The sequence below is a fragment of the Aythya fuligula genome, chromosome 1 (assembly GCF_009819795.1).
Source record: "Aythya fuligula isolate bAytFul2 chromosome 1, bAytFul2.pri, whole genome shotgun sequence".
In the NCBI taxonomy this organism is placed as follows: domain Eukaryota; kingdom Metazoa; phylum Chordata; class Aves; order Anseriformes; family Anatidae; genus Aythya; species Aythya fuligula.
Genome location: NC_045559.1, coordinates 203079185 through 203092608, shown reverse-complemented (window position 1 = coordinate 203092608; position 13424 = coordinate 203079185). Strand labels below are relative to the sequence as shown.

Sequence of the window (13424 nt, the reverse complement as noted above, 5' to 3'; positions counted from 1 at the left end):
ACTGATATGAGTCGGATCACTTTGTATCAAAACGAGCTGGGTACGCTATTTAGCACCATATCAAGCTTTAGGTGATCCCAAGATCTTACCAGGAAAGATTTAAGCTATGCTCCAAGAGAGGGATGAAAGCACTGAACAGGGTTGGATCCAACAAGCAATTCAAAGGAGTCCTTCTAGAAACTGCTTCAGTCACGGATCCCTTTCATTTAACAAATTAATTCAGAGATCTGTTATTAAACCAGATTTTAACCTTGTGTTCTTTGGTATTTCCATGGAAAATGAATTTTTACTTCTTTGAGATGTTTTTGGTATCCTGTGTAGACACAGGTGCCCTAAATGCTCAGGCTGGCACTCCTGCCAAAAATCAAACTCTTTAGCTGGATCCCTTTTGTGCAAAGCCATGAAATACCTTTTGCAATCTCAGAGTTACCATGGGGTGGATCAAATCCCCGTCTGTGAAAAGGGAACCACTGGCAAGGTATTGCCACATCTGGTAAGTAATATGATCAGTGGGTTGCATCTTTAACTAAGAATCACGTAATCATAGCTTAAGTTAGACTGGATGGGACCTCTGGAGGTCATCTTGAGAGCCCTGTCTCATTCCCTTCAGAGAGAGGCTGGTATGAAGAAAAATCAATGGGACTCTGCAAAACAAATTCCTTTTCTGCTATTTAGGACAAGAAGCTCCAATTTGTTCAGCTTTTTTCATTTTATTTTAAACCCTTTTTAAAATTTTATTTTAAATCTGAGTCCCCTTTGATCAGATAATCTATCCTTCGTCTGCCATAAGACTGAGAATTTTGCTTTGGGATTACTGCATCTAGCTAACATCTCATTTTAAAGATCACAAATCCACCAGTCCCCTTACTGAGCTCTTCCAAACACTAACTCAGTCTGTAAACTCTTTGGGAGCAGACACTGTCTTTTTATTTTGTGTTCACACCACATCCGTTCTGGTCCCAAAGTGCTCTGAAAACTGCTGCAACCCACTGAAATAGGAACAATTGTTAAAGATCTATATCTATAGCAGGTTTTCAGCCCCTTCTCCCTGCAAGTGTTACTCCGTGGGTGAGAGTAAAGTGTAAGATATCCGTGCACCCTGGAGCAGGACCTTGGCCTAAGGATACCTTAATACCAGCTATGGGACGAGGGAAAGGAAGGCTTCTTCCAGGTTTCTTACTGGTGTTGCAGACGGCTGTCCCACCTCATGTGTCCTCAGACATCTCCTTTCTCATCTTCCCCTTACTGCCTTTTTGCCTCGTATCATTACGAACATGGGTGCAGATACAGAGAGGGATGTATTCTGGTGGCCTACTGCTGGTGTACAGCTCAAATCGACCTCTCTCTGACTTTAGAGAGGGACAGGGTTTGGTTTGCAGGAGCAGGCAGTTTTTTCTCAGTCATTGCTACCCTGACGTTAAACACTCTGACTACAGCAACTGGGACAGCTAAGTTAGATCCTGACAATGGGTCTGAACGCTGACCTTATTCAGAAAGAGTTTCACAAGATACTCGGTGTCATAGCTGTCTGCCATAAATACTCACTTGGATGCCAGACTTAAGATGACCTAAAATTACTGGGCTTTCAGGCATTGCTTGTGACCCATCACTTTCTGAAAATCATGGCCTTTATGAGGTTTCAAGAGCATGCAAAGAAAAAAGAGAAAAAAAATACATTCACCCAAAACAACTAGACAATTTTGAAAATCTGCAGCTGCTGGGGTTAGCAGGGAGGACTCAAGGCTGTGTCTTATTTTGCCCACAGGAGTTTCAGGCGGGCTGGAGGCTCGCTATCTCATGCTCATTGGTATTCACCACACAAGGAGTTGATGGATCTGAGCCAAATGTAATAATCTTCTCAAAAAAAAAAAAAAAACAAAACCCAAAAAAAAAACCAAACCAACAACAAACTGAAACACCAACAGATAAACTGAACCTGTCCCAGGTGTGTTATGATGGAAACAAGGTTTGTCTCCCAGGTGGGAAGTGCTCCTTCCCTCCCAAGCACCAGGAAGGGCAGGCAGATAAGTAACTAAAGGGGCTTTGTGACTGCCTTCCTTGCACGTAAGCCTTCACGCCCAGACTCTCTGGCTTCCTGAAAGCAGACTTTGCTTGGATTAAGAACCCGAGGCACAAACCCAGCCATTCGCTGATAGGAAAAAGAGTGTGCGTGTTGAGCACCACTGCTCGTTAGGAGAGGCAGCTCTTTTGGCTTACTTCTGAACTGTGCTGAAACGAGTGTGACATATCACCTCCCCGGAACAAAAACTAATTGTCATGTTCACAGCCACTGCTAGCCTGCAAAATAATTAGTCTCCAGCAGCAATGGGGCTACTAACCCTGCGCTCCTTGGGCTGCTGCTGTGCTTGCTGGCTGCGAAGTGCTCCCAGGTCCCACAGGAGCCTCGTTCCTCCTTTAAGCTTTACGCAGTTTGGTTTCCAAGTCCCTCAACCACCACCATGCAGTGCCAACGAGGTGCCCAGAGCAGGGCTTTACACGGAAGCAAAGGACTGGTTTTGAGAGACTGCTTTTGCAGTAAACAAGATCAGCTGAGAGCTAATAAAATTTCAAATTAGCTGTGACTTTGCATGGCCCCACAATTGTGTTGGCTGATTTAATGGGCAGCGTCTTAGCTCGCTGAGATTGAATAATAGAGCATTTCTACAGAGTTATGGGTGCTGCAACAAAAATCTGTCATGCTAACATCAACAACAGCATGCAAATAGCCTTCAGCCAGAAGTGTTATTATGTGTTTAAGCTGATTCTGACAGGGGGCTGCATGTCAAGTGTCGGGATGGAATAGGCAGGCCACAGGTAGGGACGGATCTGGTCGTACGTGGAGAGCATCCTGTGGACTGTGACACTCTTCAGGAGCCATGAACACCAGGCATGCAGAAAGAGGTGAGCCTAAAGAGCCTTTTTGTGGTAAATCTGTAGGGCTGCACAGGACAAACTCAAGGATTGCCCCTGCTGAAGAGGATGAGACTTTCTGCCATTGACTGCAGCAAGAAGAACCTCTGTGAGAGGCTGCACAAGGCAAAGTAAGACTAGAAAGAAAATAACAATAAAAATACATTGTCTTTTGGATGTATTTTCATTGCCAATAAAGGCATAAAATGCACTGGTTATATGTATAATTGAGGCTCTCACCTCACCCAGTTCTTGTCTTTCTCTCTCCCTTCTGCACCATTCACCAGGCAACATTTATTACCCTTCACGGGGACACTGCCTGTCTTGTCCTGTGATGCTTTTGGATGTATTAATGGAAGAGTTTGGATGGGGAGGGTTTAAAATGAGGACACAGGTGTAAAGCTAACAAAACATGTTATTCTTACCCTTGGACAAATCGGATTTTACCCTTTTTCCAGTCTAAACTCTGGCACAATAGAGACTAAAGGAATGGCTCAGTATTTCTGCACAAAGCACAAGTTATTGTTCATGTGGGTGCTTGGGTTGATGAAGGTTTGCAGGAGTAATGATGTTCTGCCCTGAGCTGAGGACCAGCACTCAATTTACTTCAACTGGATCTGGGGAATAAATAGGTTTTCCTCTTGGCCTTTGAAGAGAACAATTTCACCTATCCAACAACAGGGCTGTAGCTTTTGGACACTGTAAGGAATCAAAGGGAAACAAAATACCAATGTAAGGAACAAGAGCAGTGTCTGTGTTGGCACCCTGTGGTCATGTTAGATATTAAGGTTCTCTTAGCCCTTTCTATCCCACCTGCTCTGTTCTGATTTTGCCTTACTAAGGTTCTCCCTGGTTGAATCCTAGCTGAATTAGATTGCTTTCTCCCTGGGAAAGAACTTGTCGTCACATCTACTCTTAAGTGCTCAGCACATGTTTGCAGGATCAAAATAATACAGGCATATGTAATAGTAATCATATATTTGTGTTACAGCACTCCTTGGGCTCTAGTGCAGAAGCAGAGCCCTGCGGTGCAGGCAGTACAGAAATACTCTGCAGAAAGTCCACCCTAATCCACAGCTACATTCTTGCTTAACAAAATATCTGAAAAAAACAGAAGGGAATGGAGTAGGAGGAAGAAATGACTGAAAACACATGACAATCACCACTAGCTGGCCATAAACCAGAGCTATAATAACGTGTTTAGAGTCTACAAGTTCACAGCATCCCCCAGATCATCACTGCTCTGGAGCACCCTGTTGATGCAGCTGGTTTCACGTGATTCTTCCTTCCTCCAGGCAGGTTTTTAGCAAAGGGACTTACCCTAGCAGCAGAGCAGCACAGAAACCAGGCAGTCTGTGCATGGAGTGAAATTCATGAGGCTGAGAAAGGTGTGTGAGATCCCCTCCAAGCAGAGGAGACTGGCATTTAGGCAGTGCAGAAAGCATTGGTTGTTTCACCTGAGCAATGGTCAAGCAATATTGTACCTGAAACTGCCTGCTTTAGGAGCCAAAAAGTGATTCCTCTGAGAAAAAAGGGACTCAGAGCTTAGAAAATGTTTGTGGGAATGATGGGTTCACACCCGCAGCAGATGAGATATTCTTAGCTGAGAGATCCTTGTCACTGAGGTCTCTCACATGTCTGGAAAGTGCTGTAAGTGTTAAGCCAAGACTGAAAAGTTCACCCTAACATATTTTGTTGGCTGAATTCAAGGCAATTCAATAAATCAAGAGCACACCTTGGCAAGTGGCAAGTGAGAAAATTCAGATAGAGGCATGTTTCTCAAGTCCTCATCAACAGGAAAGTAGCCATGGACCCTGTACACCCATGATAGTGTGTGTCCAGGCACATTCAAGGGCAAAGCTTTGGGTTTCTAAGGGACTTTCTGCTCCAAAAGGGAGTCAAGAGTTTGCTTCAAGTGCTAAAGCATGCCTGGCAGAGCTTTCCTGAATTTCTTTCTGAATAGGTGCCCAAGCTCTGCTTAAGCATCATTTTATTGCAGAAGGGCCTTGTGAAAGGTGTGTCCATGCCTGTCTTTTCTGGATATGGTTCATGTCACCTCTTGTTATGCCTTATATACCAGCTGTGCCTCCCTCCCATCAGGAACTCTCCTCATTCCAGCAGACAATGATACATTTCTTTCGACAAAGGAGACTTTTTCATTGCTTCTTCCCGAATCTATTAATCAATGGAATTTCATTACGGGCTAGTAAAAAATACTAGGAACTCTCCCAAGCTGTCAGGACAACCCACAGCCGATGCTGGACCCTCACTTCACAACACATCGCCCGCAGTAACAGCACAGCCGACACCTGCTTCTGGATGCAGTAGGTTCACGGGTGGATGCACGGGTTCACGCCTCACTCCTGACAGCCCCGGTGCTAACAACCAGCAGCAGGTGAGGCACAAGTGTCACCATCCAACAGGGAATCAGCAAGCTGCTGAGACCTGAAAATGCGAACCGGTCATTTCGTTCTCTTACTTGAGGAAAGGTTGATTAACAGTCATTATAAGCCAGAGGAAGAGAAGCTGGGTGATTTATCACAAGTGATACCAGCTCGACAACCTTTTCAGGTGCAGCAGGCTTTCTCGTCTTTCTAGAAGTGCTCTGTGGTTCCTCCAAGATGACCCCATTGTTTGACGGGATCTATCGGTGACGGTAAATGCTAATTTATGATGGCTGTTTTCCCAGGTGCGTTCAGATCTCAACACTTCCCTTCGTAAATGCAGCTAGCACATTAATGCATCATTTTTTATGGTTTCAAGGAAGCAGACAGCTCCCATACCATGCCCAGGAGACGCTCTTCTTGTGCTATAAAAGCCTTGCAGGCATGAAGTAAAGGTTCATAACAGTGTGCAAAAAGAAAAAAAATAAAATCTGAAAGCACCCCATCACCTTGTCTGCAGCTCATGCATTTGCAAAGATTAGGTTTGCGTTCTGGGGTTCTCTTGGATTCTTTACAATTCCCTTTATAACCCTGCTGCTACCTTCAGGTGTAACCCTACATACTGGCAAAGAGCAATGCAGGCTCCTGCCAGCTCTCTCACACGTTATTTGGCATGTGGTGGACAGATGGTGGACACACGGGTGTTAAGAAGGCTGTTGTGCACTGCCAAAATTCCTCTTGCCAAAAAAATTGAAATACAGCCATCCCAAAGCATTATGCATGTCTCCACCTTCCTACAAGCACTACCTGATCCTTGAATGGGGTGAGCAAGACACGAAGTTGCACTGATGGGTTGTGGTGCAGCACTGAGTCATATCAGAGAGCCCATTCCTGGTAATTCAAGTGTGGCTATGGAAGAAATTCATCATCCCTGAAATGCAAGTTGGTTTCTACTGGAAGCAATAACTAACTCAAGGCAGGAAGGAAAGGCAAAAATCCCATATGGGTTGGTTGCTCTGACCTGCTCACTGCTCCAGGGTTTAAAGACAAGTGTTAGCTGCCTGTTCTGGCACAGGAAAATGGAGGGATGAGTTGCTCCAACTTTAAGCTCTTGGTTAGCATCTGGTGGAGCACAGAACTGAACATGTTAAGGCAAAACAGGACCATGTGCACACTGAAACACTGCATTTGTGCTCATCTGAACACGTTGCATGTAGCTGTCACGAGTAAGACATGAACTGAAGGGTAGAAACTTATAGTCCTTGCAGAAGAAGAGAACAAGAGATTTCTTTGCTCTTGAAGAAGATTATTGAGCAGGTGACATCAGAAAAACAGTTGCTGTAATTCTTCTATGCAACATACTTCTATATAATGGTATGCAATAGAGTTTAGGACAGGCCAGCAATATTTTAATGGGAAGATTATCTATCTATCTATCTATCTATCTATCTATCTATCTATCTATCTATCTATCTATCTCTTCTATCTGTATCTATACCTACTCTATCTATCTATCTCTATCTCTATCTCTAACAACTGAACATCAACCTCTTACTAACAGGAGGGGCTAGGTAATATTAGTAGCATTTATATTCCTGTAGTTTTTTTATCTGAGAAAGATTCTTGCCTCTCAAAAGTTGGTTCACTTTGTCTGGGCAGAGTTCAGTGGCAGTTTAACAACTGGAGTTGTTTAAAGGAAGGATGCAGTCAGCTCCACCTCCCAGAAAACTAGCAGGCTTTACCCTTTTGTGAAGACTTGGTTAATCTGGAAAACCCTAAAACAATAATAGAAGCCCTCAAATGAAATTACTGTGTTGAGGAGACAAAACTTGTAGACCCAAAGAGCAATTTAGTTTAATTTCTATAATTCTTCCACGGTTTCAGGACAGTGGGGTATATCCAGACAATGAAATGGTGAACTGGGCAATTCTCTGACTCTGAAAACAGAGGGAGTCACACAGATGATTTCCCTGGAACAAAGTTGGTTAACATAGTTTTGCTACCCACTAGCATATCTATGAGCTTGTGAACAATATCCTCTCCTCTTCTCTTCCATTTTTCCTGTATACTTCTTCTTCTGACCAAATAATCTGCGGGTGCAATGGAGCTCACATTTAGCCTATGGAATATCAGCCGGTTCTCAACACACAGTAAAATGCCATTAACTCCACTTTTAGGACTTGTCACAGAAGATAATTTCCTTGGCCTTTTAAACCTTCAAACTTTTCACTCTTCAAGTACGTGACAGGGCACTCTGTGTGGGGGGAGGCAGGACTACCTGCAGGTAGCGTGTTTGCAGCCATGAATTACAGGAGTTATTTTCTGCCAAAGACAGGCAAGGAGCACTTTTCTGGGCCCGTCTTAAGGAAACATCTCCCATTTGTTGTAATACAGGCAGTGGCCTCTTAGGTCAAACGTTCCAAATCCTAGCCTTTTACCCAGATTGTTAAAGCTCTGTCACTGCGCTGTTTTCCCTTGACTGATAGTGGATGATTGCCTGCTCTCAGTTACTTGCTACAACTCCTTTCAAGTTGATGGACTTTGTGTTTAGAAGTGTAAATAAAGTAGACCTGGGTGTGAAACCTAAGTGTCAGCTCTGACAAATGACACTTGTGTGTGGAGAGGGGACTGCTCTCCGAGACACCTTTTTTCTAACCTGAACAGAGATTACATTTCACCGAGTTTCTCTGAGTGACTTCTGCTTTGCTTATTATTGTTTATCTGAACAGCCTCCAGATTTAAGAGGCCAACACGCCCTGTAATTTGGTACCCATCTCCCTCAGGGTATGATTAGGCTGGGATGTGATGAAAAAGATTCTGACTTCAGCTCCCATTATCCCGAGGCATTTCCTGCTGCAGGGATCTTGATTAGCAGACACACGATACCACGGCACAGGGACCAGCTTCCGATGAGCTCAGCCGGAGTGAAATCCCCCATAGCATGAATGGCCCCACATTATTCTGAAAAATCACCGTGTCTCATCCTCGAGAGACTCTGTTTTGAGCAGAAAATGACTCAAAGAGTAGTGTACATCTACCAAAAGTAGGCATCTACAAGGTGATAACCGAAACAGCTCAGAGAGATGATGCCATAAACCTATTTCTCTCCGCTGGCAGTACACATGGTGACCAGCTCAGGCGCTCTAGCCAGAGCAAGAATATGTGATAAGACCCTAAAAGAAGGAAAAGCCTTTTTTGTGTGCTTATACACTCACTACCTGCTCTTTCAGAGTCTGCTCAGCCTGCATCTATGCAGTGCTCTGGAAAGCATTGCAGTTTTGCAAGGTATCATCTCTTTGGTGACAAAGTGTTTGCACTGAAGATGGGTTCAGTTCTGCTTCCTAAACACAGGTGCCTTCTCTAATTTGAGTTGCCTCTGGACAGCTCAGAAACCCAAAGGCAGCTGTCACATGTGCAACATATATATATATGTATATATATATGCTCTACAGGAGATCTAGGCTATTGTGAAGGGGGAGCTAGAGGCCAGGTACTCCAGGATGCCTCAGATGGTGTTGGACAAGAGGCAGCAGACATTAAGTGGAATGTGAGAAATTCTGATTAGATATTATGAGAAAAATGATTACTATGAGGGTGGTCCTATACTGGTGCAGGTTGCCCAAAGGTTGCCTCCATCCTTGGAGATGTTCAAGAATTGGCTGGACATAGCCCTGAGTAATTACACCTGCTTTGAGCAGGGATGTGATCTAGATGGTTGCTGGAAGTCCCTTCCAACATAAATTACTCCCTCTTCTGTAAATGTCTGAAGATGTTTTGCTGTAGAGATCAGAACAGCAACTAGAACACAGATCCAGAATCAGCCTTTCTTCCCCACCCCAGGTAAACACATTCAAATCCCCCTGCTAAACAAGGAACTCGGGCTTCAAAGCAGTTCCTCCCCACTATTGATGCCCCTGCATCTCAGGGGTTTAAATTCTAGATTTCAACCCACAAATACACCACAAACATTCCACAAAAATCTATAAAAATCACGTCAAGAAAGCAAATGCATACCTAAGGACATAAGGACAAGAGTCCTTAGCAGTAATGTAGCAAAATCAATGCAATAACATAGTGTATGGCGTGGATTATCTGTAAACTAATGCACACCATGTCCATGCGCACACAGACTTTTGTAGTGTACCAGGAGTAAAGTCAACACTCATTTCTGGGCTGTGACACACGAGTAAGCTGTCACAAGGCAATATGTTACAACCGATCGGTTGCTCTGCTCTAGCTGTGTGCACCGCTGTTCAACACAAGCTCACCAAATGCAAGTTAGCAGCTGATGTGCACTAACTCGGAAACATGTTGATGCCTTTCCTCTCTCCTGTCTACATCTGCTGTCCTGCAGGCTAGTGAGGCCTCAAAACCTTGTTTCAAGGTGAGGGCAAGCCAATTACAAGGTTAGCACTTTGTAGCAAGAGATATCAGGGCATGGTGCTTCGCCAGCCTGCTCAGAGTCTGGTCATGCTCTTTTTGATGTTATGCAGATGTGGTCTAGCTTGTCAGTCAGGCTGGATTGCTGTGTATTTCCCTCCTCTCTTTCTAAAAAAAGTCAAGGTTTGTGTTGGTCATTTTTTTCCAGTGAGACTGGGTTTATCGCTGGCTCTATTTACCATAAATTTACACATGGCAAACTTTACTATTGTCTTGAGTCAGCTGTAAATAGGAAAGATGAGTACAGTGATATTCAGTTTCACGTGAGGCAAGAAGAGACTTTGGTTTCACAGTGTGTACTCTTTCTATGGCTCCCCAATTTCTTCCATCTTTTCTAAAGGGATAATTTGGTCCGTTTGCCATGCCAGATGTGCAGAAGTATTTTAAATATTCAATCAGAATCCCAGTTGCTGTGAAGCAGATAATCACAGTCTTGGCTTGTCTACTTTTGTTTTTATTTTTAACTGTACTGTTCTTGCGAATATGATAGAACAGAAACTTGCAAAATATAGTCTCCACTTCACAGTCTGGGTCCTGGTCCAGACTTGTGGTTTACAAAGCCTTTTGCTGAGTGACAACAAAACAAATTATGCAGTCTCCCTTATGCCTTAAATTTAATATCTCATCTCCTGCCCTCTAATTCAAACCTTCACACTGCACCAGGGTTTCCTTTGTAATGAGATAACTCTGAATATTAAGTTTGCATTACGCAGGGCTATTATTCACATGCCTGACATCATTACATATGGAACTGTAATCAATAAAACATGGTGCGAGAGGGATCGGATGGCTTGTGGGCATGGGGATCAGTCACTGAAGCCCCTGAGTTACTGCAAAACATCCATCCCAAGTCAGCAGTGACCTACCAAGGAGCCTCGATGAAAACCTCAGGCAGCGAGGCCAAAGTTCGAACAGTCAGGGCCTGGGGTGGTCCCATTGTGTCACTGCTCAGCCACACAGAGGGACAGGATAAGCACACAGACTCTGCCTGCTTTCTGCTACATGGACTCGATTTGTGGATGAATAACCCTCCCTCTTCAGGCCTGGCACCCCAAATCCGAATCCATTTCATCTGAATTTTCAAACCCTCTCTGGCTGAGTCAGCCTGGCTGACTTGGCTGCCTTTTCTCCGCCAGCTGTCGGGAAGCAATCTGCCCTGCTGAATGAAGCCCAGCTGACTGCTGGCTGCTTAGAGGCTTTGCAAAGCCTGGCGTAGCACACACACTCCCGTCCTACCTCCGTCGTTGTCCTTGCCATCGCCGCATGCTGTCTCCATGGAGGTGTCGCAGCCCGCTCCTCGCCAGCCCAGCTGGCAGACGCAGTGCCAGCCGTTCATGTCCAGAGTGCACCTGCCGTTGCCGTTGCACAAGCCAGGGCATCCCTCTGCAAGGCAAACAGCCACACGTTCAAACACACTGAAAAAAAACAAAGCCACAGAGCCTTGGGAAAAAAAAGAAAAAAAAAAAAAAAAAAAGCTACTTAAAAGCAGCTGTTTCCCTCTGCTTTCAGCTTATTTCTCCACTAGCACTTGGTATCTTTACACATGGAGCAAACTGTCCCAGTTTGGTATCAGGATGGTGGAGGGCTGCTGCTGTGACACCCACCCTGCTGTCTGAGTCTCTCAAAGCCTTTTTTCTTTTGGTAGAACCTAGATTTGGGGTTATCTGACTTACACGTGAGGTGAATGTCCCTAACACCCAACAGGCTTTCAGCAGTACTGAGATCTCAACCTGAAAGCTGGCTGGGAAGGGAAGGCACTTTCTATGTCAGAAAATGTTTGGAGAACACAATTTCTCTTCCACAGTCATTTTGGGTGGGATTCATCTGATCTGGTTGCAGCAGACCTAGAAGGGAGATACCTTCCACTCTCTGTAGTCAGCAGAGGACCAGCCTCTCTGGGGGCAGAAGGCCCCTTGTGTGGGTTAGATGCCCACACTGAGGAGCTGAAGGATGCTCTGGAAACACCTGTTTCTCTCCACTGACTAGAAAGAGACCCCAGCAGAGGCAGATATTTCTATTACAGGTGATTAAAATTAGGGGGAGATGAACCCCACGCTTCCTGTCTGCTCACTAGGGGTTGATTTTCTCATCCGATGACCCCCTGCCGAGCTTTCCATCTTTTTTTTCCCAACAAAATAGCAGAGTAATTTCCCCAGCAAGCAGCAGTACGAAGGATGCGGCTTAGCTTATGCAGTTCTGGGGGCTTTTTACCTGCAGAGCTCAAAAACCTTTTCCAAGAAGCAGTCAGAAATGTTAGCTGCATTTTACAGATTAGGAAACTGAAGTAGAAGGGACTGAAGTGACTGCCAAGGTCACCCAGCAGGACTGATTAAACCAGGAACACAACTGAGCCTTCCTGAGCCCTGTCCTAAGGCCCTCTCTGCTTACATGTGTTGTGAAATCCTTTCATGTTTGCATTTCTTCAGGCCCTCAATGTGCAAGGCAGACTTGGTGGTGGAACTGAGCAAACCGTGCAGATTCTGTGGAATTAAAAAGGGAAGGGACCATAAAGACCATCTAATTTCAACCCCCTATGGCAGGAGGGTTGGGATTATCCTGCCCTAAAGGGTTACAACACGAGGGTGAGGAGCACCAAAGGGTGAATTTGTCTGGCCACCCCATGAGGGGCTGCCCAAGGAAGCGCTGAGGCAGCAAAGCAGGCCATGCCACCATTATCATATGCTGAGGAGATGCAGCGCCCAAAGGCCTTGTCACTAAAACCATGTCCCTCTGTGAACTTAACATCTCCACCAGGACTGTTTTTCTAACTTAAAGGTGGCTAGGGACCAAATGGGATAAGGAACAAAGGTACTTAGGTCCTTTAAAAGGATCTTAAATAGATTTTGCATTTATTAACATGTTTGTAGCATCTCAGGCCTTTAAAACGTGTGTGTGTGAGGAGGGGGCATACCACATGTGTACGTGTGAGTGTGCTCTGTGTGTGTGTATACTTCAGCATTTATACATTATATTAGTATCTATACATTATACTAGTATTTATACACTACAGATAAGCTATTTATAGGCAAAGTTATATGGAATTCTCCATTTTAAAATCCTGCCTTCAGTTACTTACAACAGTGCCAAACTCCTAAGGATTTAATTTTTTTTTCAATGCTAGAGCTAATTTATTTGTTTGTTCCCTTTAGTTACTTTCAGTAGAAGCTGAAAGCATTCAGCTGTTTTGGAAAATGAGAAGTGTATTACTTTTTAAAATAACCTGCTAAAATTGCTTCATTAGGTGGGTAATTGCACTTTGGAGCAGATAAATTCCATTTGGATGGGCCCATCCTGACAGAAGGGATATGACTTTTTTCCCCTCTTTATAAATCTGCCTAAATTTGTCTAGACAAAAAGCCTCTGAAGAAATCTGGAGAAATCACTTTATGTGTATTCTGCATGGCCCCGGTAGAGCTCAGTTGGCAGCTCAGTTCTGCGATGACACTGTTGCATTGTCATTGAGCACATTTCATGTTTTAATTGCTCTAGTGCATCAGTTGGACTCTTCATAACCCATCCTAAAAAAATCATTTCTATCCTGCTGCTGCAGAGACTGAGCAGGACACTGCTTTTAAAGGTGCAGTGGTGTTGGCTTGGACAGGAGTGCAGTGAGAATCAAAAAGAGTTGGGTGATGAGAAATTGAAGAGACCACTATAGAAGCATGAGAGAAGAAAGGCTGGATGCCACCA

General features: G+C 44.4%; 1 protein-coding gene across 6 annotated transcripts in view; it reads right to left on the bottom strand.

The window, feature by feature from the left end:
- TENM4 (teneurin transmembrane protein 4) overlaps positions 1 to 13424 on the bottom strand; it is a 554777-nt gene that overhangs the window by 97161 nt on the left and 444192 nt on the right. For all 6 annotated transcript variants that reach the window (XM_032196280.1, XM_032196305.1, XM_032196313.1 and 3 more), the window contains one exon: positions 10971 to 11117. In XM_032196280.1, the coding sequence (XP_032052171.1) occupies positions 10971 to 11117 (147 nt within the window). The remainder of the gene's footprint in view (positions 1 to 10970; positions 11118 to 13424) is intronic.